At 44.3% G+C, this 25954-nt stretch overlaps 1 protein-coding gene across 1 annotated transcript in view; it reads left to right on the forward strand.

Annotated features, from left to right (window-relative positions):
- Positions 1 to 25954, forward strand: part of SAP30 (Sin3A associated protein 30) — a 118514-nt gene that overhangs the window by 27980 nt on the left and 64580 nt on the right. Inside the window, exon 3 of the mRNA XM_069244404.1 lies at positions 23880 to 23978. Coding sequence (XP_069100505.1) covers positions 23880 to 23978 — 99 coding nt within the window. The remainder of the gene's footprint in view (positions 1 to 23879; positions 23979 to 25954) is intronic.

Genomic DNA, 25954 nt, shown 5'->3' on the forward strand with positions numbered 1-25954 from the left:
TTTTGATATGTTAGACTACAGCAAGAGGTTGCTGTCTGCCACTGAATGACCAGAGCCTCAAATCTGAATGTCTCTTCAGCTCACACAGACTGGCTCTGCACCAGAGGGCATTCTAAATCCAGGGAAAACCCATATTTTGTATCCCCGCACGGAGGAGACCCAAAGCAGTTAACATATGGAACCATCCCTCCTAGTGATCTGTTTCTGTGTGAGTGATCTAAAAGAGAAATGCTGTTTTTGCAATTGTTGTGATAAAAAAATCCTATTTACCCCCATGCTCTCATACCTAGTCAATCAGAGTAAAGGAGTTTTGCCTCAAGACCAATATAACTGTAGTTGGCAAGCTTAGAAAAAGTGTTAACATTTTTTTGCTGGACTTGAAGCTCTAGCAACTCTACTTATCTACTTAGCGTCTGACGAATGTAGCGTAGCCTTGAAATAGACATTGCTTTTGCTTTTGTCATTAAAATATAAGCAGCAGAGCCTAACATAGGCCTTTTCAAAACAGTGACCGAGAACAAGTGGCAATTCAATTAATTTTAATATGTTTAGGTTTGCCAATCAGACGTTCATTACCAGCCACAACTAACTTAAAACAGTGCTCTATACTGTGGGACAAAAACTAAATCACATAACTATTTGTATTGACATATAAATGCATCTTGGCACAAGCCACCTGCCAAAGTACATTATGCAGCCCAGTTAATTTCTACAACTCAGCAAAATTGAAGATAGAGTGCCCCACTGAACCCCCTTCTCTTTAACAATTGATGACCTGGCCTAAACCACCCGGCGGCAATGTCACATAATGTTGGCAACATTTTGATCAATTGGAAAACCATTGCCCCATCTTTTCCTGTATTTGGCTCACAGCCCATCTATTAGTATTTCATTTGTTCAGTGGCTGCACAAAAGTTCATCCTGGTGTTCTGTTAGTTTGTGGGGGATAGGTGGAGGGGAACCAATCTTGTCACTACCATCGGGCTTTCTTAGCAACTGGGAACCGCACAACCGCCAGTATCTTTTGTGCCCTTGTTTTTGCTCATCCTTCAATAATCCTCAGCAGTGCAACTTTAGGGTCAGGCTTTGGGGGAGTGCCTGTGGATTGTGGCAGTGATTTGTATGTTCTCTGCCAGTATCTCCTGATGGCACAAATCACTTTTAATTCTAATGTTAGTTGACTAGGAGTACAAAAACATCTTTTTTAAGTTCATACATGGTTTACTACTTTGGGATACTGAAAGATGAACTTGTATTTTTTGCTGTTGATGAAATAAATCACAGGCTGCACATAATGGATGTGTCTTACCGCAGTTGTATATGTGTGTGGCAGTTTCTTATTAGGATTTAAACTGGATCTGTTCTTAAGCAAACTTCACCCCAACTAGTCTGATTCTTCCTCACATCTGCACCAGATGGCAGAGCTGCATTAAAAAAAAAAGAATCTTGGTTCCAAAGACTTTAGATACAAAAAAACACAATAAAATGTGAAAGGGTGTATGAATCATAATGCTTAGTCTGCAGCACCTAGCAAGAGTAGTGCTATAATATTTTGGATGTGTGTCTTATCGTAAAACCGTTATAGGCCCCTTTAGGTTGCCATATTGATAATCATTTCAATTCTTATTTAAATCCCCAATCTAAATATTAACCAATATATAGTCTAAAGTTTAGACTGACAATTGAAGAAGCCAAGGCAATAGTTTAGAATGTAAACAATTCCTAGCTTTTGTGAAGAAACATATCTTATAGAGACTTCTAGCTGCAGATTCCTTACCTTTAAATTTCCCAGGCATCAGACTGGATCCAGAAACATTTGCGTGCCGTTGGGTGGTTTTGTTCGGTTCTGTGCAGTGTTATCAGCATCTTCGGCGACAGAAGTGACGTTGTGGTCACCTATAAAGGCACCACTCATGTGCGTGGACATCAGTTCTTGTCTTTCCATGCCAGTATGCGCTGATCCCGGGAAGAGCTACACCGTTGTCTCTCTTTTGGCAGGTATTTTTTATTTTTTGTACATTTTTTATACTATTTGTCAACCATTTTTGTGTTGAGGATGTCTTTGAGGAAGACAGGTTTCAAGCTGTGTGGTGCATGTCACTGTGCCACTTCGGATGTCGGTTACGGAGCCCCATCTAGTCTGTTTATGGTGTCTCAAGCGTGACCACGATTCAAAGTTGTGTTCAGACTGCCGGGTCATGGAGCCGAAAGCGTTGAGGTAGCGGTTCCTGAAGCTGGATGCGGCCTGGTGGTCAATGTCGGCAAGCACGACTCCTAGGAAATCCCAAACCCGATAGAGGAGAAGGTTGTGGGACAGCTCCAGAAGCCCCAAGTTCTCTTCGGCGCACTTAAGGCCCTCTGGACGCTCAGGAAAGAGGCACAAAAAGAAGTAGGATTCCAAATGAACTTTGACTTCGCCTCATCTAATGACTGACACAACGAGTGGGGAACATCAGCATTCTAGGCACGGTTCTGCCGAGCCGTTGCCAGATCTGACTCTGCGCTGCCCCCCATTTCAGAGAGACGGAGCAACGCCCACTCAGTTGAAAGACTTCTACGTAGCCATGTGCCTCGTGTTTGAGTGAGTCAACCCCTCCGGAGCACCTGTGGGCCCGCGGGGTCAGAGGAGGCCGCATCATGTTCTGTGCCGGCGGCTTTGCCCTTGGCTCCGATGGGACCTCACGGATCTGACCTTAGATCAGTGCTGGTTGTGCTAATGTGACCCTCGTCGGCTCCGATTCCGAGGCGGATGCTGCCGGCACCGCCGATGCTCCCCAACAACACCACTCCCATTCTCATTACAGATGACTCGAAGTCGGAACTGCGTTGATCGACGCCGATTGTGGTGCTGACAGGGCCCACCAGTCTTAGGTCATTGTCTGAGCATTTGTTAGAGCAGCCAGGCATGGGGGAATAATGGGAGGGGGATCAATGGACCCTTTAGAATACCAGTTATAGACCCCAGAATCATTAGACAGTTAGGAGATGTCAGTGGACTGAACACCTCTTCAGATACTGGCTTGCTCCCTCCACCAACCTAGGATAAGGAGGAGGAAGCATCTTATGCTCTGATGGTAAAGAGGGCAGCTGCAGTCCTTGACCTCGAACTTCCCTCCGTGGCAGTCAAGACTAACCTCTTGACGGAAGTGCTTCAGCTTGGGGCTTCTTCATCCGAACCCGTTTGCCCTTTAATGAAGCATTGACTGACGTCCAACTGGGAACTTGGTCCAAGCCCAGCACAGGGGCTCCTGTGAACAGGACAATTGCCCACTGCCATCACCCTGACCCGGATGATCCTAGTTTCCTCACCCAGCACCCCACCTCAGAAAGCTTGGTAGTCCAAGCCTCAACTCCTCATGGTGTGTTCCCTGCCGCTCCCCCAGACAGTGACTCCAAGAGGCTGGACAGCTAAGGCAAGAAAGTGTTTTCTTCCACCAGCCTTGTGGTCAGTGTACACTGCATGCCTGATGGCCTGTTATTGCCATACCTTTTGGGATAGGGTTGGGCAAGTTCTGCCACAGGTTCTGGAGGAGGACCGGCCATTCTCTCGCAAGCAGTGAAATATGGGAGAGATGCAGCAGAGTTCACCATTAGGTGTGGTTTGGACATGACTGACTCGCTGGGCAGAGCGGTTTCGTCGATGGTGGCCTTACGACGCCACACCTGACGAAAACATCTGGCTTTTTGGGCTGATATCTAGTCCAATTTCATGGACATGCCCTTTGATGGTACTCGGCTCTTCGGAGAGAAGACATACTAGGCGCTGGAGCACTTAAAGGACTCGTGGTCTACGGCCAAGTCCTTGGGCTTCTCAGTGACATCTCACCCCCCAGTCTGCCTTTCACCTCTTTCGTGCTTACAGAAGGTGTGCACCACTGCGTCATCCCTATATCGGCCCTGCACAAGCTTCCCACGCTGTGTGAGGATGTGAACGCAGTGTATTCCGACCTTGTGGGTCTGGTAGCAAGAATTTGTCTGTCACTGGCAGTCCATAACATCGGACAATTGGGTCTTGCAGATCAATCGAAAGGGCTACTCCCTCTCTTTCCCATCTTTTCCTCCCCTATACTGCCAATGCAAGAACAGGTGGCAGAGGATCAATAGACATGGCTCCGAGAGTAAGTTACAGCTCTCGTGGTCAACAGGGCTATAGAAAGGGTTCCAATACCAGAAGTACGCAGTGGTTGTTATTCCCGCTACTTTCTGATACCCAAAAAGAAGAAGGGTCTTCGCCCTTTTCTAGATCTGCAAACTGTAAGTTTCTTCCTCAAAAAGGAGAAATTCAAGATGCTCACTTTGGCTCAGGTCTTGTCTGCCCTAGACCGAGGAGACTGGCTGGTAGCATTGGACTTGTAGTATGTGTATTTTCACATCCCCATCTTGCCTGCCCAGAGACGTTACCTGTGGTTCAAGGTAGGCCACAGGCACTTTCAGTTCACCGTGCTTCCCTTTGACCTTACCAGTGCCCCTCGGGTGTTCTCCAAGATGACGGTGGTGGTCGCAGCTCATCTGCCCCGGTCGGGGGTGTGTCTTCCCTACCTCAGCGACTGCCTGTTGAAGGCGGGTTTGCCCTAGGCTGTTCTCTCCCACCTTCAGACTGTAGCAGACCTCCGGCATTTGCTGGGGGTTCACTATAAATGTGCCAAAGTCATTCCTGACCCACTTTCAGAGGGTTCCTTTCATTGGAGATGTAATGTACACAGTGCAGTTTTGGGCTTATCCTCCCGAGCAGTGAGTTCAGGTTATTGAGGTTATGATACCAATGTTTCAGCCTCTACCTTGGATTTCGGTGAGATTAACTCTGAGACTTATGGGCCTCATGGTCTCCTGCATCCTGCTGGTGAATCATGCCAGATGGCATATGCGGGCCCTGTGGTAGTACCTGAAGGGGCGCAGCATCAGTGGAATTTCTCCGACATGGTTCTGTAGTGGTTGTTTATCAACCACAGTTACATCAAAGGCAGTCTCCTCTCCTTTCCCCACCTGATGCATCACTCCTGCTTTGGGGCTGCCATCTGGTAGAGGTGGAGATCAAAGGACTCTGGTCTCTGGCAGACTACAGACTCCACATCACATTGGTAGAGCTTCTGGCGATCTGGTTAGCATTGAAGGCATTTCTTCCCTATGTCAAGGGGAAGTTAATGCAGGTTTTCACAGAAAACACCACTAAGAGAGGGTACTGCAACAAGCAGGGTGGGGTGGGTTCGTGGACACTTTGTGAAGACGCCCTGCATCTCTGGAAATGGCTATAACAGCAGAGCATATCCCTGATGGTTCAAAACCTGGCAGGTTCTCTGAATGCCAGGGCGGACAAACTCAGACGTCGGTGCCTAGCGGATCACAAATGGTGTTTCCATTCAAACGTGGCACAAGGACTATTTCAGCAGTGGGGAGAGCTTTAGTTGGATCTGTTCACCTCCAAACACAACGCACAATGTACGCAGTTTTGTGCATTGGAGTTTTCAAGGTGGCTATCGCTCGGAGAAGCTTTTTGTCTCTGGTGGAGTTTAGGCCTTCTCTATGCCTTTCTGCCCATACCACTTCTGCCCAGAGTTCTCAAGAAGGTCCAGAACGACCGGGACGAAGTAATCCTTGTGGCTCCGGACTGAACGTGGAGAGTTTGGTATTCTGAACTTCTGAAAATGAGCATCGATCCTTCGATCAAGCTGCCCCTTAGGGAGGATCTTCTGTTGCAGCAGCAGGGGCTTGTCCTCCACCTGAACCTGTCAACTCAACGCCTACTTGCATGGAGATTGAGTGGCGAAGGTTGATAACTTTTGACCTTTCTCCAGCAGTCTGTAAAGTTTTCTTGGTGGCCCTTCACCAAAACCTTCATACGCCTTCCGATGACAAACATTTGTAAAAATATTGTACAGAAAAGTCTATCAACCCTCTTTCTGCTTCTCTTTCTGGTATTCTTCTTTTCATTCTTACCGTTGCCCAGCAGGCCTCTGCTGTGGGCCCCCTTGAGGTTTATCTCTCTGCTCTGTCTGCCTTCCTGCGGCTGCCTGACCAACCTTCTTTGTTTAAGTCCCCTATTGTTAATAGGTTTTTGAAAGGGCTTATAAATATGTTTCCCCCTTCATCATGTCTCAGTGGGATCTAAACTTAGTTCTCAAATACCTCATGTGTGCTCTCTTTGAGCCACTACACAGTTGTCCCCTCCGGCTGCTTACCATCAAGACAGCCTTCTTAGTGACATCAATATCTGCCTGGAGGGTGAGTGAGCTGCAGGCTTTGACATCCAAGCCTCCTGATTTTATGGTGTTCCTGGACAAGGTGGTGCTTCGCCCCGGGCCTCTTTCCTACATAAGGTGGTGACCCCATTCCATTTGGGACAATCTGTCACCCGACCCACCTTTCATGTTCCTCCACATCCCTCTAAAGAAGAGGAGCGACTCCACCGTCTAGACCCAAAAAGAGTGTAGTCATTCTATCTTGACTGCACAGTAGAGTTCTGGGTGGACGACCAACTCTTTGTGGGCTATGTAGGAGCTAACGAAGTGTCAGTACAGAAACAAACTGTTTTGTGCTGGGTCGTTCTCCGGATCAAGATCTGCTACACCCTGGCTAAAAAGCAGCCTCCTGGGGGCTAAAGGGCCACTCCACCAGAGGAAAAGCTGCAACCACGGCATTAGCTTGTGGTGTGGGGAATCTATTTTTAGTTCTTATCGAGACTCAGGAGTTTAGCTTAGCCTTTTGGCTTGCAGGCCTATGTCCCTGTCGCCTAGTGACTTTTAACCTACTTAGCTTGCTCTATTTTAGTTCATTTATTTTATTTTATTATTTCTTTGCCACTCTGTAAAGGCGTTGTTATCAGTATCATGATCAGTGATGTTTGGAAGTATTAACATCATGTCCCTTTCTCACTTACGTGTGATAGGAACATAATGTACACTTGTTGGGGATTGTTTATATAATTGCTGCCACAAGCCTACCTCCTTTTCAGTTGCTTGATAACATTCCTGCGTCAGGGATCCTACATGATCTGTATAAATACATCTCACACGGACAAGGTCTCTAGAGGGATTCCTTCCAGATGCCATCCACACTGCATTTAACCTTGCTGGAGAAATTAGCTCTTGTGTCACCACGAAGTCTGACCTAGAGATCTTATTCCAAGGTAACAAGGGTTGGGTGGCGCTTCTCATGGACTTGGTATTGGCAGTTTAGGTTTATCATACCTAGTTCTCATTAGGTTAGAGATTAGGGGCCATATGTACGAACACTTTTTCCCATAGACACAAAATGAGTAAAACCCTTTGCTACATCTGGCCCTAGGTTCTCTTTGTTAGACATTTTACATCTCATATTTATTGTAAGATAGTGGGGTTTTTTGTATTCACAACTCTCATCTTCACAATTATGCTTCTTTTACTGTTCATTATCCTAATCATAGCAGCTCATGCATTTTACTGCAGATTGCAGTCTTTTCAGTAAAACTATTGAAAACTCTCCTTCATCTCCTTCATTGCCTGTGTGTGACTGAGACTTGTTGCTAACGTGAGAAATGGATAACTTCGTTCCACCAAGACTCTGATGAGAGGTCTTCTCTGGAGTCCATGCATAAGGCTGCCAGAAATCACCTTTTACTGTTTGGAATTTTGGTGAGGTACTGCTTGTGTGCTGGGAGGGTTGGGTTGACTTGTATGAGTGAGTTAGTCTCTTATAAACAAAAGTGCTGTCTTCCCTAAACCAGCAGTCTCGCTTAGGAGCAATAGTCCAACTACGACAGAGGAGTCCCAGTCCTAGACATCTGTCAGGCAGCAACGCGGGCGTCCCTGCACAGATTTGCCACACACTACTGCCTGGACAGTCAGGTCCGCAGGGGCAGGCATTTCTCCCGTTCGTTCCTGCAGGACTTTCTAATTTAGAAAATGTGTCCGCATCCCACCATCAGGAGGATATTGCTTGGGTATCTATTCAAAGGTTAGGAATCTGCAGCTAGAAGTCTCTGTCAGATGATCAACTTACTTACCTTCGGTAACACATTATTATCTGATAGAAACAATCTTTATCTGCAGATCCCCTACAGACCCACCCATGTCTCCCCACTCTGTGGACAGATTTCTAGAGCTAAGTTTGTTTCCCTTTCAGGGCCCTAGTTTTGGCACACATTCATAATTTCACTTTACGCTCCTGGCGTGGAAAGTAGTGAAAAGTAACTGACGTCTACGCACCTGGGTGGCACCTATGTAGGTGACCGCAATGTCACTTCTGACGCCAATGACAAAGCTGTGTGGAACTGAACAAAGCCACCCGGTGGTGCACATGGGTACTGCTCACACAAAAGTTTCCAGATCCAGTGTGACGCCTGGGAAATCCGAAGGTAAGGAATCTGCAGCTAGATATTGTCTCTACCAGATAATGCGTTACCGAAGGTAAGTAACATGTTTTTAAATTCTGTTAAGTACACGGAGATGAGGATTTTGCATCCATTCACTGCTCAGCAGATGTCTATTATATATAAATTATAAATACTTATCCAATACTACTTTGAAGTTCTCCCCGTTCTGGGGCAGTAGAGTTTTCTGAGTGTTGGATGGAGTAATCCTTGCCTCCACGTTCTTAATAGAATTGAAACTTTCATTAATGAAAGCTAGGAAATTTTACATTGTATGTCAGGACTCGAGGTTCACATTATACAAGTTTAAAACTTACTGACTACCAGTGATACCACCTCATCATTGGCTTAAAGTAGAACATCCTAAAAATAGAGTATAAACTAGTTTGCTGCATTCAAAATATTTGCATAGTGGCCCCCCCCAAAGACAGCACTTTGGATGTCATGGTCTATCATGCCAAATGTGCTCGATGTTGATGCCATGCTCATGACTCACCAGACTAATCTTCTTCTTCTTCTTCTTTTTTTTTTTTTAAAACAGGTTTTATTGAAGGTTCTGACATTACAAACATAGTGCAGTTGTAGTTAAGTGCAGGCATTATCATTTAGCCTCTGATGAGGTTAGTTTCGCTGGTCGTGCACTTGTATTGTAATTTAAATTAACCATTTACCCCTCTACATCCCTCCCAACTCCCTTGAGTCGCATCCACAGTATATTTGCAGGAGTTACGTCTCTAATTGGTGGTCTGTGTGTATCTCATAAAAGGTAAGGAACAACGGCAGGCGCGTAGGGAAGGGGACAGAGGGAGTCCGGTAGGGGACATCTACATATCTCAGTTGCTCTAGATCATAATCCCCTATGTGCTGTCAGTTCCTCACGCCGTTGTAGTGAGAGGATCGAGGCCGGAGAAAGGCCTGCCGATGACTCTGGACTGTGTCTTTCACGCTCTCCACAAATGCTTCCCAGGCGCATGCCAATACAAGATATGCAGTCCTCTTCTCGCCTCCAGCAGCAGCACTCCACCCCCCCCCCCCCATGTAGCCCAGCGCTTAACCTCCTTCATTCATACCCCCACTCTAGGGCCACTCAGGCCTTCCAGTGTTGTGTTGGTTCCGTTTTTAGCCAGAACATATGCATGGTCTTGGAATCTAATGGTTACTTTTGTCTTGGTGGTGTGGGGGAACCAACCCAGGACGCAATGTTGCATTGCGCAAGGGACCACTCTGTCAATGACCGCTGCCACTACTCTTGTAACTTCTGCCCAATATGTCGCTAAGTGAGGGCAGTCCCAGAAGATATGTTTGATGTCTGCTCCCTCCGCCCCATATCATGGACAGGCTGCCCCCTTTGTGTGAAAGTATTTGTTTGTGGCTCAGTGTGAGGTATACTCTAAATTAATTACCGATTTCATTTTACATAAAGTGGGCATTGCAGGATATTTTCAGGGTCCTGTCTAAAATGTCCGCCCAATTCTTTTCTGGGATAGGTGCCCCCCGAGTCATCCTCCCATTTTGCTTTTAGGGTGTCTAAAGGTAGGAGTGTATTTCCCCAAATTGCTCTATAGAGGCGAGAGATTGCCTTTATCTTGCCCACTGCTATTGACATCTATTAGCTACATGAGCCCATGGTTCTGTTAAGCTAGCACTCCAATGTTTTCAGACAGCCATTGTGATTGCTCTATGGAGTAGGAAGTGTCCTTGGAGCAGTCAGTATTTCTCCCAAAAAGTGTAGATGGGTAGGAGTTAATCTGTTCTAAATAGGTCCCCTACATTCGTCACCCCTGCATCCATGCTGTCATCCCCTCCCAACTACCTCCGTGGGGCAATGCTTTCAGCATCGTCGGGGTAGATTTGGTGAATTTTGGGCCCTTGTCCATATTTTATGCAGGCACTGGCGCCAGCACAGTCGGATGACTTCAAATTCCTGCGTTATACTCTCTACTGTTCCCAGTAGGGCTCTCACTAAGCTTTGTAGTGGTGGCGTAAATGGTCCCACTGGTCTATCGGGTGTTTGGCGCATTGCAAAACATTGTGTGAATTACTGCAACTGTGCAGCTAAGTAGCAAGACCACCATCTCCCAGTGGGCGTTGTAGTTTAAAAGGGGCTACCCTCCTCTGACTCTATCCCCTCAGCATCTTCTCAGCTAACTGTATCTATCGCAGCAAGTGTGTCTCTGCCCCCTACCGATTTGGCAACACATTTCCCCCTTATGACGGCCTGAAAGGCATCCCATTCTACTAAAGGGGTAGTTGCTGTGCCCTCGTTCTCTGCAAAGTATTGAACTATGTGTTGCCTTATTGCCTCTTGAAACTGCGGGGTCTTCAAGCCACTCTTGTTTTAGCTTCCATGTGGGGATGCGTGGCCTGGGTGTAGTCCACTTCAAGTGGAGGAGCAACGGATTGTGGTCCAATATCGTTCAGGCCACATCATCTACTAGTCAATGTGCATTGGGTGTGCAAAGAAAGGTATTTAATTGTATGTGTAGTTTGTGTAGGCCCAAGAAATAGGAGTAATCCTGTGTTAATTGGTGCATGCTGCACCAGGAGTCTATGAGGCCCCATTGAGTCTGCCAGTTAGTTAAATGTTATGCTGTTCTAAGCGCTGGTGAGTAAGGTAATGGGGGGGTGAAATCTGTCCACTTCAGGATCTACCACGCAGTTAAAGCCCCCCCACCCCATATTTGACATATGGGTCAAGTATGGAGCTAATAGACCTGATAAGCGTGTGAAGAAGGGCCCTTGATTGACATTGGGAGCTATATATTTATTAATGTTATATCACGTCCCACTAGGCGACCTGTCCATACCACATATCTCACTTTGGGGTCAGTGAAGCCTCCGGTGTATTGAAAGGGGACCCCTGCTCTAATCCAGATTAATGTACCCCGTGCATAAGCAGAGTAGGTGCTGTAAAATGCCTGCTACCCCTCCTCAGGTACGAAAATACCTTGTAACGCTTTGTCAGTGTGTGCATCCCCCTTACATTCCTTGATATGAGTTTGTAATTCAGTGTGGATGTCATTGTTGTATCACCCGATCTTTCCCGGCTAGCCCTGACCTCACCAATCGTATCAGCAACTGCACAATCATTGATATAACATCTGATAGAATATGACTCAAATATTCCCCAACATATAACCAACAACAGTCAGCTCAACTCCTGCTCACCAGGATAAGAAGGCAAGCACCTTCCATCCAAATATTCAAACAGTTAAACATGCTTAAAGGTGTACCCACTTGCAAACCACTAATAGGGGTCGTTGCGACTCTCTGGCTCCCACACAGCTCCCCCCACCCAGCATTTGTAAATAGCAATATAATGTTAGGCCTGTGGTGGCCCAGTAACAGTTTTCTGGTTCTGACTATATGATTTCATCAGCAGTGCTTGGAGTCACCACTGGCATGGCAGCTTATGAATCCCTGGATGTGCAGGATTTAAGGTCAGAATTCGAGTCACCCTCAACCGCTTCATCTAGTAAAGGGGAAGTGTTGATATCTGTGCTGCTCATTGAGGCTACTGCTGCCATCACTATGTTATGTTCCTGCAGTGTCTCCTCAACAGTGGGGGCAGATACTGTATCATAGTATGTCTGTGGCGTGGACGGGCTCCTCGTTTTCCATCACCTCGGGGTCCTCGCTCAGAACTGAGGTGTTGAGCCTGCATGTCCAGTCACGTTCGTACCTCATCCGGGGAGTGAAAAAAGTGCCTTTCATTTCTACTGCTGTCATTACCCGGAGGTGAGATGGGAATATCATTGCATACTGGTTTCCCAGTTGGCAAAGTTTTGCTTTGGCATCCTTGAAGGTGGATCTTTGGGCCTCTCTTGAAAAGTCTGGGAAGATTTGAGCCACACATTTTAAATGATAAGGACCCCATTCTTTCTGGCTTGGCTTAGACTGGGGTCTTTGTCTAATGTAACAGCTGTGCCACCACTGGGTGCAGAGGTGCTCTCGGGGTAGGTGGGGGCACTAGTGAAAATAATTGCTGGAAACTGCAGCCGCAACTTCCTCTCTTATCCAATTCTAGTGGTACTCCACTATGTTCCTCTCTTCTACTCCCACCGGGAGCCCAGTCACCCATTGTGACGGGATCGATTCTCCGCAACTTTTGCTCTCCGCTGTAGCTGACGCACCTTAGATTCCATCACAGTACGTTTACTGGTCATACCTTCCAGGCCTGGTGTAATGCCCTGAATATCTTTTTCAGTGGTGGTGACTCTGTAGCTCTAGACGTCAGTGGTCGTCCTGTAGAATGCTCATGTCTGTGGCCAGAGAGTCTATTTTGGCTACCAAAGACACTTGGGAGGCCGTGATGGCCTGCAGCACATCGTGGAGCGTGGGGCTGCCTAGGGTCCCAGAGGCAAAGGACGGTTTGTCACAAACATGTGGGGGGGGGAGGGAGGGGTATGGGGATCGATGCCCTCTCCAGCGGGCCCACTTCTTTTGTCTGACTTTTTTTGTGAGCTGTCTTCAGGTCTGCGGAATTCATATCTCCCGGTTCCTGGGACATTTTGATTTCTCTCAGGTCCAAAAACATTGCATGCCTATTTTGTCCGACAGACAACTAGACATTAAATCAAAGTAAACAAGGACAATCCTGCAACTCTTTTGTGCTCACACCCATAAATGGGTATATTTGCCCACACACTTTGGCTGCCTAGGAGGAGATGGGGCAGAATGCCTGGATGAAAATAAGCAAGATCCATGCATTTTCCAGTATGGAAAAAGATTTTTGTAATTAATTGCACATGTCCAGATTGAACAAGGAGTGCTGGGCCTAACCAAAAGTCAGTAGTTCAGAAAAATGCAGTAACAGATATGAAGGCGAATACTGACATGCGCTCTTCCAGTGCACCTCAGTCCCGTACTGTCTGCTATCAAAGCACTGGGAACCACAAACAGCTCAGCCAATAAATCTAAAATCTGAGTAAAGTATGCTTTGCATTTTCTATTATCGAAGTCACAAACAACTTTGCCTTTTTAACTGTATTGATGCCTACCCTCATTTTTGCACCTTGGTCGCTGGTATAAATTCAGCGCAGCTGCACTTTAAAACATTTTTATTCTTTAGCCACATGGAGAAATACCTTTCCCTACAATCCGACCACAATAGTTTTTTTTCTCTCCCCCACTTCCACCAGGGACACATATTTAGTCTGACCTTTCATGTGAGTAAATATTTGACCATGTCCATGATGCAAATGGGCTGTCGGAAGATTCGTGAATACTCCAAATGCATTATTTTGTTGGTGTGTACAAACTTCCCAGGGCATCCCTACACTAAAACACCGTCTTCTCACACCTCAGAAAATATTTACTCCTAAGAAAAAGTAGGTGTAAGTGAATCTTTTCAAAGTACCCTATTTTTGGCATGGTTACCTTCACTTTTTGCCTGCTATCAGTGTGTTTTAACTGTGTTCACTGGGATCCTGCTAACCAGAACCCCAGTGACTGTGCTCTCTCCCTCTTAATTTGGTTGTTCATGCCTTTGTACACCCCACAATTGGCATACTGGTGCCCCCATGTAAGCCCCTAGTACATGGACCTATGTACCCAGGGCGTTGGGGCACCAGGGGTTCCCCATGGGCTGCAGCATTCATTATACCACCCATGGGAGCCCACGCAAAATGTGTCTGCAGGCTTGGCATTGCAGCCTGCGTGAAAAGGTGTATGCACCCTTTCACTACAGGTTACTGCACCAGGTCACTGTAAGTCACCCCTAGGGCAGGCCCTTCTAGCCCAGAGGGCAGGGTGCAAGTACCTGTGTGTGAAGGCACCCCTGCACTTTTCCTGGACTTCGTAAGTGCGGGGAAGCCATTTTACCCATGTACTGGACACAGTGTGGTCCAGCTACATTAATGATAAACCCGAACCTAGGCATGTTTTTTATCAAACATGTCGGAATCATACCCCAATACCGTTGCCAGAATTGGTTGTATGATTCCATGCACTCTAGGGGCTCCTTAGAGGACACCTAGCATTGCTCCTACCAGTTTGCAGGGTTTTACCGGGCAGCCTGCGCTGCTGCTGCCATCCTACAGACAGGTTTCTTTCCCTGCTGCTTGACCAGCTCAAGCCCAAGAAGGCACAACAAAGGATTTCCTTTGGGAGTGGGAGGCAACACCGTCTCCATTTGGGAATAGGTGTTACATGGCTTATGAGTGGTAGCCTCCCCAAGCCACTGGTATACTTTGAAGGGTATGTTTGGTGCCCTCCTTGTATAAACCGGGTTTCACAAGTACAGGGACCCCTGGTCCCTGCTCTGGCGAGAAACTGGACAATGGAAAGGACAGTGACCTCTCCTCTGTCCATCACCACCCCGGGGGTGGTGTCCAGCGCTCTTCCAGGTGGTCTCTTGATTCTGCCATCTTGAATCCAAGGTGGGCAGAGGCCCACGGGAGCATCTGAGTAGCCATATCAGGCAGGTGATGTCACAGCCCCCACATTTTGGATTATCTCGAAAAGCCAGATGATGGCCTACTGTGATATTAGATTTTGTTTTTCTTTTTTCTTGACACAGTAAAAGTGAGGCGTAAGAGAATTTTCTTGCTGCAAGCAGTCTGTGAGACAGTGCAGCCTTTTGGTGAGTGGTGAACCCATCCTTTGTTCAGTTGTAAGCAGCTATATAATCAGGCCCTGACTATCACGGCGCAGGCATGGATTGATCATTTTAAAGCCATCTGTGACCACAAGGGTTCGTATTTCCCCTCTCCTTGTTCTCGGGTGGATCACAAGATCACTTTTCCATGGGAGGCGGTGAGAACAGCTATTTTTAGCCTCATCACAGGAAAGGCCCCTGCGCCAGATGGGATCCGTGGAGAAATGTTTAAGGTGCTTTTTCACTTGTGGGCCCTCTTAGTGACTACATCTGAATGAAGCTGCAAGTGGCCACCTGACACTACTCTGGCATCATTTGGTCATTGTCCTGACCTTTAAAAAAGGGAAACGAGCAGATCCAGCATGGTACAGGTCTATAACTCCTGATAGATTCAAAGGTGAAATTATCAGGTCAGGTGTTGCTGAACCTCCTTAGGACCTAGGCTGACAAGCACAACATCCTGTCGTATTTACAGTATTGGTTCAGGCCCGGTTGGGGCACTTTTGAGCAACGTCTCAACTTTATTTACTCATTTGTTAAGTATACTAAGGCCAAGGGGAGTGCAATACACCTGGACTTCATGGACCTCATCTTGGCTTTTGATGGAGTTAATCAAGCCAAGCTGTGATGGTGCAGATGGGGGTTGAGACTGCACTGTTTTTTTGCGAGATTTGTACAACAGCTTTTTGGCATCAGGTAAATATGGCCCTAATAGGGAATGCTCATCGCACTTCAGTCTGAAGAGAGGGGTTCATCAGCGCTGCATTGTGGCACCATGCTTTTTTATTCTTTATATTAATCGTCTCAGAGGACTTTTAACAGAATTGCCTTTGGCTGTCCCCAGGATAGGGAAGGTTGGCAGTTGGCAGATGCCTGTTGTACTTTATGCCAATGACACTGTTTTATTTGCACATACTGCAAGGGGGTTGCAATGTCTTCTAGAGCTTTTTATTTGTTCTATGGACAGTCTTGATCTCTCTAACAATATCTCGAAATCTCACATTATGGTAGTTGATCCTAATAACACCAAAAACTAGACATTTGTGGTGAAAAGCAGCCGCTGGTAAATCACAAGATAATGTCCTTTAACAGGGTCACTTACAGTATTGTTGATTTTTCATAGCGGCTTGGGCGTACCCATTTTAAGTCTATTCTAGATGTATACAAGCTAAATGCATCCTCATGGTCAGCTACCCTTGTGACATTTGGGGCTATGAACCCATTGTTCCTATTCAAACAGCAGAAAACATGTTTTTAGAGGGCTTATGACGATCCCACAAGATACACCTACTAAGATTTCCCATGGCGAACTGGGCGTGGGTTGCATATCTGATTTCATCCGCCTTCATCCCTTGCTTCTTTTGTTTTCAGTTTGGCTGAAGAATGTGCTGGAGCTCAATAGGTTAATCATACGTGCTGAATGAGCCCGGACAGTAAATTATATATACCCTGGTTGTATTAAATCTCGTCTAGCTTAAGAGATTTAGGGAGACCGGAGCTTGTTTCTGACCCAGGTCATATTGTTAAAGCAGATGTTACATGGGTGAAACAGGCCTTTAGCGCCAGGTTGGCAGCGGAGTGCGAGGCCTTTGTTTTGACCAAGAATTCTTTGTGCCACTTTACTTTGGTTAAAACTGTGAGTGGCATGGAACCTTATGTAGTTCTGGATATGTCTAGTCACCTATAATGACTGTTGACTCTTTTTAGGCTTAATTTGCTCCCTCGGCTCATGTTTCGTAACCTCATTTGGCTTAAAGATTCTGATCTACCTGTATGTACTTGTGACATTGCTTCTATCTTTGACACTTTGCACATTGTTATAATCTGCCTCAGATTCAGTATGTTGTGCCATAAATACATATGCTTTTGCTACCCATGAATTTTAAGCGAGTGAGATCTGTGCTGTTGTTTTCACAGTTTTTATCTGCCCCGAATGTGTGCTACTTTGTGTTATGGTATCTTTCAGGTATTTGGAGACCCTGACTTTTCTATGTTACTTTCAGCCTTTTTATCCTTTTTTTGATTGCATTGACTGCTGTCATTGTTGTACACTGCACTGATCTGTGTTTTAACTTTTAGGATTTTCTTTTAAAATCAAGTAAAGCTTTTACTAACTGACTGACAGTAAATATCCTAACTCATATGTCTAATGCCCTAACATCTAAGTGTTCCTTACATGAGATAAGGTATAACAACATTGGTAACCTACCTCGAATTTCCCTTCTGGGCAAGAATTTATTATTATGCCAAGACTCCAGAAGGTATCATACCAAATGCACATCCCAAGTTGTGCGTATTTATGTTCTGTTGGAACCAATAGGCTAGCTGACCTGAGTAGTCTAACTGTTCAACTACAGGTGTACCACCACTTAGCACATTACCCACAGAAGTAGCTGATTTATAGGCATTGATGGTTCAATAATCCAAGTCTTTGCTGGCTATGTCCAACCAGACATTTAAGACTTGCACTACGTCTGCACCCTCTAGATCCAGATTCCTTCCCAAACACCAGCAATGCCATCTGCCCCATGCTGCATCTCTGCTTTTAACAGTGGCCTCAGACCAGGCCTTTTTGATGAGGGTTGAAGCCTGCTTCGAAAGTCCCAGAATGTCCCATCGACTGGTAATCTTCCTTGCCGTCAACTGGGGCGACCCTTCTAGAATCAAAGGCTATGACTTAGTGTGAGCATCCTTGAGGGTGTTCAGAAGCTAGGGAAGAAGGATTGGAAAACCATGGTAAAGTTGGAGAACTGAACCCCACACTAGCAACGTCCACACTGGCGACATTAGAATAAAGCTTAGTTTTTGTCTTCAAGCTTGAGCTGTAAGTCTCTTGATCAAAGGAATGATAGGAATGCATGCCTGAAAATTGTACTCCAGTCCTGGAAAAATATGTTTGCCGTCTCTGACAAGGTATCCAGTCTCCAACTAAAAAAAAATACAGGAAGTTGATGATCGAGGCAAGAGGCAAAGAGATGTGCCTGACATGGACCCCACTTGTCCATTGTCTCTGGAAACACCCTGAGTCCAACCTCCACACACTGAAGTCCTCAAGTTTTGTCTCCCTGGGAAATACTCTGATGTGAATGATATTTTATTGTTCAGGCGGAATAGCTAAAACTCTTTGACTAGCTCTGCCAAGGCTCTCAACCTTGTCCTTACTTATCTGTTGATACATTATCCATCTTTAACAGAATTTAGCACAATACCTTTTCCTCTGTGAGGCCTTTCACCATGAGGATTCCCGCAAGTAGCTCCTCAATGTTTGTATGTATAGTTTGTTCCTGCTCCAACCATGATCTTCCTATGCTAATATCTCCACAGCAAGGCCCCCCAACCTGAAAGACTTGCATTAGATTCTAAGATAAGGTCTGGTGCAAATCCAAAAATGGCCATGCTATTCCAGTCCTGCATATGATCCAGCCACCCCTTAATCTCTATCTTTGCTGCTTCTGTCAGATCTACTTCCTCTGCATATGAAATACCTTTTCTGAGGGTTGCTGCTTTGATCCTCTGCAGTGCCTGGTAATTGATGGATCCCATGAATATAGACGTATCAGTGAGGCCAGCCGACTTACCAATCTGGCAAGAAGTCTCAGCGACATGTGACTCCTCTGTAGGATGGGCTTCAGTTCCTTCCTTATGTGTGCCATCTTCTTTTGAGGAAGCCTTAGAGTCTGCTGGGTCCAATCTGTCACAAACCCTACAAAGACTGCTGTTTGCTCTGACTTTTCCTTGTTGATAACAAATCTTACTCTCTGCAGAAAGTACACCTTCTTGTCCAGTTCTTAACTCGCCAGTAGGATATTGTCCAGTTAGTCTATAAGCCCGATTCCACTGGATCGTAGAAAAGCAAACACATGGTATCACTATTGCTTTAATCTTAAACCTTGTGCTAATAATAATAAATCTTCAAATAATTCCTGTTTAAATGTGGCACATGGCCACAGTTGAAGCCATGTGCAAGTGAGCACAAAGTGAATGTAGTCAGGTACTGCAATAGTACCCAGACTAAGTCACAACACCTTTTAGTACTGCTCTCTGATACTCACATCTTTGTTCTTTGTAGGCAAGATTGCACACTAATTTCCTTTAAGATACTGTCTTCCATTTACTATCCTGTCTCAAAGAGAATACTTTGCAAAATATGATTTAAAAGGTGCACCACATAGCATCCTGATAGATTCAACCAACAGACATAAGAGGGGGTGAATTTTGTTGTAAGCTTTACTGAGTCAAAAGCTATACATTTAAATTACAGTTCTGATAGGGTACATATTAAGTATTCCAACACATTTATGGTGCGGAAAACATGTCTTGGATGTTGTTGAAGCATGTTTACTGCCACCAAGAAATTTTTGAACAAAATGCTAACAAAACTGCCAACAAGCTGTAAGAAAGACTTCAACTCTTCTCTATCCTGGAGCTCAGATGTAGAGCGCCCTAAATAAAAAGACAAGATCAACTTCCTCTAACTGTCACGTTTCTGTCCTTATAAATAATTTTCTCCCCTCCAGTCCCAAGGATACTTGAGATGCTTTCAATACACCCACAGCCACCTTGGAAGAGCCAAACTCTTGGGAAAAAAAAAAACACCCATCAAACATTTTGTGCATCACCCATGGAAGTTATTGCTACAGTGTCTAGATTAAATGACATGCTGCAAAAGCCTAAAGGGAACTATGGATTTTACAAAAGATGTGATGGGTCACCTGTCAGGGACATACCAACCTGATTGTGTGCTAATGATATGTTTATGAAATTGCACATGCTTGATTATCCCGATTTGTCAAGCATTTTCATGATGTTGAGCAGAGTGCTCTATCTATCCAGCCTTTACTGATTAAGTCTGTTCACACACATGAAAGGTTCCTGGTAGCACTGATCGTAAAAACACCAACACCAATCATTCGGAAGACTCTATACTCTATCATTCCTCCCATGACTTATCCTGTGGCTGGTTTCAACATAGAGGCGAAGCACCATTCCTTGCAGGAAGGCTTAGACGATAGAGCCCTGAATTCAAGCATCTGTCATCTTCAAATGAATTAGAGGAACCGCCTTTGGGGAGCAAGGATTGGGATTGTGATTTATACAACCTTCAGTTCCAATCAGTTATCTGACAACTTTTTGAAGTGGGGATAAACAAGCCATATATTGAATTTCTCTACATTTATTACCAAACAATGGCCATCATGTTTTTTCTCTACTAGAAAGAGGTTGCTTAGAAACCCCTTTGAGTGCAACAAAGTTAGAATCATTGTGCACTGTTCACCTCCTTGCGTAGGAGGAATGCCTCTGCTTCAGGAAAAGTGATTTGGATCTCCTCTGCTGAACCGCATTGATACAAAACTCTGTTTGAAAACATGTTATCATCTGCAAGACCTGTGCATCTACCGTAATCTCTTCACATTTGTGAAGAAATAATGTCAGTCCTCACCCCTAGCTCCCATTCGTGGTGTGCATGCCAAACATGAAGGATTCAAATTTTCGTGTGAAAAGTGTGCTGAATGAGTCTTGTTGTTGGACGAAACTATGCCCTTTAGGTGACGTAATTGTAATGGTGGGACAATAGTTGCATTTTGTGTGTTGAAGTTGGTTTGTATCTAAGAGTGCTCTCCTTCCTGCAGGGTTGTTCAGAGGGTGCCTGATGAATAAAATGTTATGTGGGCAGTGGTGCAAAGTGCTGCTGTCTGAACCCTTGCTATTAGCTTTTCTAATAATTGTTTTCATATGCTCTACATGTAGCACGTAGCTATATGGCAACTGAGCTGTTACCCTGCCTCCATATGTAGACCAAGTGTGTAAAAAAATAAACATAAAATAAAAAAAGCCGCTTTACCTTCATTAAGAGTGGCATACGCTGCAGACACCACTCCGGAATAGACCCCTACCGACCCCCTAAGATCTTCTGTTTCTTTAGCTTATTGGCTAACACTGCCCATGAGCAGAAAAGGCAACTACCTTGATGGAAAGAACAAAGCTTTTTTCATGACAGTTTACTCTTTTTCCATGCTGTTTCCAAGGCCAGAGCAAGAAACTGAACCTGAACCAGCGAACTGCATGCATGGGTTGGATGCTGGCCAGATGCAAAGTAAGAGCAGGTGAATAACCTAGATAGCTTTGCAAGTGCATGGATTGTGTATGTGTGTGTACACCCATGTTTGTGTGAATGTATGTGTGTCTTTGCCCATCTGTTGGTGAAAGGATTGTAAAAAGAAAAGAAAAGATGATTTACAGAATACTGAACAGTGTTAAACATTCACCCCTGTCAAAGATCTGGGTCTAAATCCATAATTTATTTTTCTCACCACGCTATTCCAGTTTGGACCTAGCCTTATGCAAATCAGCCTTGACCCTGCTTCCCATGGGAACTGTCCAGCCTGAATTTGCCAAGCCAGGTCCTCCCTTGACCGGAAACAAGCATCTTGGGACCTGCTTCGGGGTATTGCCCCTCATCTGCCTGGCTGACTTGAATCCGGTGGCATGGTGAGCACGGGACCCATGTCTGGGCGTCCCAGTCCCACTTGGGGTGATAAATGCAAAAAGAACAGATTTTGGACGGAATGCTGAACAATGTCAAACATTCACCCCCAGTCAGAGATCTGGACCAAAATCCATAGTTATGGAGTGTGTCTGAGTGTATGATGCCTCTGTTTGCGGGAGAATTTTCCCTAATATGATACTGGTCTTGCTATAGTAACAGTGGCTTTGCCATAATGGTGCTTATCCTTGACATATTGTGGATATTCTTGACATAATTTTGGCTGCCATGATGGAGCACACACTTGGTATAATCATGCCTTATGTTGATACCTAATGTAATTTGGGAAGTTTTTAGTACTTATGGCTATCTAGCCACACATCCTTGATGTTATTTAGGCAGTCCCCACTTAATTGGGTGATCATTGTATAATGCTGTTTCTGCTCTAATGCTGTCCATCGTTGACTTTACGACAGTACTTCCCTAATTGTGACTAGCCATGGCTGTATGTCTACACTGACGTAATGCTTCATATCTTTAACATATTGTCTTGATTTAATTGTGGCTATCTCCGGGGTTGTGGTGACCTGGGGATAATCATGTTATTCCTGAAATGATTCTGCATAGTCTTGGCATAATGCTGGTGAAATTCCATCTCATATAATGGACATCTTTTCTATTTAATGATAGGTGTGAAAGATAGAATCACCCTGTGTGTGAAAGTAGTATATGATTGTGCTTGATGACGAGCTAGTATTTATGGATAAATATGTAAAGGAAAATTTAGTTTTTGAAACATAATTAGTGTTGTGTTTATGTAAATCACACGATTTTATGCGAGGATATCAAGCATCAAATATTCAAAATCATGTTAAGGAACTAAATGGCTTTATGTCTGAAATATACTTCAAGCTGGCTGGTGAGGTCTTCGGATGTGGGAGGCTTAGTTCTGATGTTTCTTTGGTCCTACAGCGCACTTCTCCTTTGGCTGTTTCAGACACCTGTGGAGATATTTAATCATCCGTATTGATAAGTGTTGTTATATCTATCCCTGCTGCTGTGAGAGTTCTGAGCATATAAGGGTCTTGTAACTTGTCTTGTGATTCCTTTAGGTCTCAGATGAGCAGTAGCACTGATGTAGGAGTTTGTAAGGTTTGTCTTATGCTGCTGTTTATGCCCTGTGAATATGAGAGGTGCATAACGCTGGGTTGTTCCACCCTTTCCCTCCCGAGGAGATTCTCAGCCATGAACATATGACTGACTAGGTGGAAAAATGAAAAGAAGCGGAAGTAAGAAGAGAAAAATATGCTGTATACATTTTAAAAGTAATAGGCTGTATGAAATGGCAAATCATATTTGTGAACTGCCTTTATTATCTAAATCTCTAACTAGTTTTGAGTTAAATTGCAATGTTTTTGAAGTCATGTACACTCCAGTGGTAAGGCTTGGCTGGCCCTCCATTAGAGTATAGAAATATTCCAGCAGTGATCCCGCCGAACATTTGAATTTTGTCAGTTTAAAGGTGATTAATGCTGTAAAATATAAAATGCCCATTTTGGAAAAACAAATTGATTGAAAGTTAATTACACCTGAAATTCCTCCAATTACCTACTGCACACTTTTACAGAAAGTTACGATTGTCCACTCATTCACATTGTTTGTTTTAAAACCTGTATATATCCTACACCTCTCTGATAGTTCAGCACCTGCCATTAGGTGAAAAAAATGTGTTGATAAAAGATGTAGAAAAGGGATTGGCGTGTGGTAGTTGATGGTTGGGGTACCATTTGGATTTATGGTTCCAAGCCAAATCATTATTGGATTGTTCAAAATGATAGAATGTGCCCTCTTAAAATCGTGCTTGTTGTAACTATTGCACTTAAAATGCACTCTCAAGTCACCCTTAATTCCATATCAGTTAGTAGAGTTCTATGTCTTTTTCTGAGATCTTATTCTCAGTAACATAAAAACAAGATTTGAAGGTTTGTGTTCAAAGGACATATTCTATGTCCTGTGCATTCATAAAACCACCTGTAAGAATAGGGTCTTGCGGAAGATTGTTAATTGTTTGCATGTTATAGTTTAGAACCTTTATATTGAGTTCTGAATACAACTATAACCTTTGTGGCTTTCCTTCGCTCCTTCACTCCCTGTTGAGGTGCAACATGGTCTCCTGTCTGCTTCTTGCCCAAAGTTTATGTACATTCGGAAACTGACTTCTGACTTCTGCTTCACTGTACCTCCTGGGTATTGTAGTTTGGCATCAAAATGAATGTTTGCAGGATAAATTGAATATTTTTTATTAGGAAAGGGTTAATTAATGTAAGCAGTCAATATGATTGATGTGCACCACCAATATGTCTTTCTGCATTCTTAATAATTATGGAGAAGTTCAGTGTGTTTCAACATTTGTATCAGTTGAACACTATTTTTTTGTGTGCCTGTTGTTTTAGGTTGACTTGTTCCAATTACAAGTGAATACACTGAGAAGATACAAAAGACATTTCAAGTTACAAGCCAGACCAGGGCTGAACAAAGCACAGCTTGTTGAAGTAAGTTTTTAATTTTACAAATAATTTCAGATTTATTGGTAATGTATTGTCTAGTAGATCTGAAGGATAGAAACCCTTCAGCTAATATTTTCAACTTGAAAGTGAAACACTCCCATTATAAAAACATTCATATTCCTTATCTACAAACCATTCAACTAGCTTTTCTTATCAACTGGCATATATTTATCATTGTGAAATGAATTCTGTGTTATAATGAATATGGCATGCATTGAAGTAAATGAAATGTTAAAGTTAATGACATGAAATAATAAATGTTGAAATGAATGATGTGTTAAAAATCATATGATAAACTTTGCAATGGATAAAACACTTTGAAATTGATGTGCCAGTTGTTGAAATGAACGTGTCCACATCCAAAAGAATAACTTGTATTAAAGTGAAAGCACAACTCATTTAAATCAATAGGAAATCCTGTCAAATAAGTGTGATGTGCTGTGAAATGAAGAAAACGCACATTGAATTAAATATGATCAATGTTTAATTAAATGTCATATGTTGAAATGATGAAATGCTTTTGAAATTAATGTTACATGCACTCAATTGAGTACGTGCTGAAACTAATAAACCAAACATTGAAAAGATCAAGAACCGTTTTAATATAGCAAAATAAAGTAATATAAGTTCAGATATCTTCCAAAATGCACATCAACACAGCATAAGGAGCTTGTAGCACAAGAGCAAGGTGAATGAGGAGCTTGGGCCATACTTAAAAGGGCCTTCTGCACAGACTCCCAGAGTGGAGCTTGAGGCGCTTGGAGAGTGAGACCTTTGAGACACACCTGCTTACTGAGTGAGTAACCTTTGGTGTGTGGATATACAGCGTGAAGAATGTAGTGTGAGGTGCTTGAATGCATGAAGTGTGAGGAATTTGAGAGATATGTAAAGAAACAAGGGGGTGTGAGGATCTGGACGACGAAGCCTCTCAAGTGATATAGGCATATAGACATCCTGTTTGTAAAACTTGTGGTACATGTACATGCAGTATGAGGAACTTGATCACAAGGCACCTAGCTTGATGCTCTTGTGGCTTGAGTCCCATAAATAAGGGTTTGATGATGTGTTGCTTTACATACACATGCTCTGCATACTTCGGTCATTTAGTGTTGGGTCTGGAAGGTTGCAAGTTGTTTTTGTTTGAAAAGTCTTCCAAGTCATGAGGTATAGTGACTCCTCCTCTTACTGGTAGTGCATAGGGCATCGACTCCATCTTCAGATTGTTTTCTTCCACCTATGGGTCTGGTTGTGTTTTCAGTGTACTCTGGTTCGAGGACATATTAGGTTTTTTTTCTGTTCAGGAAACCTCCAATCCATCTGTATTGTTATTGAACGAGGTACTTCTTTTCTCTCGTGTTCCGGGACCAAAGAAAATTCTATCCCAATTGACTCATCTCGCTCGAAGCCCTCAAGGCCGCCATTCTCCATTTCACATCTCGGAAAATGAAATCCTGATGGAACAGGTGCTCTTCTGTTTCTGTCTGAAGTGACACTCGAAATTTTCAAGGAACAATCTCCATGAGGTTTTCAACCTTTGTCTATCGCTAGAGCATCAAGAAGAAGGCTGTGAAGCTTGCCGGTCCTTCCGGTCGAAAAAGACTGTGTGATAGGAGAGCTTGTTGCCGAGGGATGCAGCTGCAAAGTTTCGAGGATACACCCGACATCTTCGGTATCCAGGACACCGTTTCAGACACTGACCAGGAACTTCAGGAGGCTTCAGCTGCTGAGGTGGAGTCTTTTTCCATTCAAGGCTCTGACTCAGATGCCAACATGATGCTCGAGATGCAGGAAATTCCTGCGGGTCAACCAATAGTACGCTTCCCCTGCTCCTACCAAAAACCCCACAAACATGAAAGCAAAGGCTATTGAACCACACTTGCTCTCTGGCCATGGCAGACATCGAAAAAATCTATTGGATGCCCCGCCTTCAGGCTCGGCACCAAAGCCAAAACATAAATCTT

This window comes from Pleurodeles waltl, chromosome 1_2 (genome assembly GCF_031143425.1).
Source record: "Pleurodeles waltl isolate 20211129_DDA chromosome 1_2, aPleWal1.hap1.20221129, whole genome shotgun sequence".
Classification (NCBI taxonomy): domain Eukaryota; kingdom Metazoa; phylum Chordata; class Amphibia; order Caudata; family Salamandridae; genus Pleurodeles; species Pleurodeles waltl.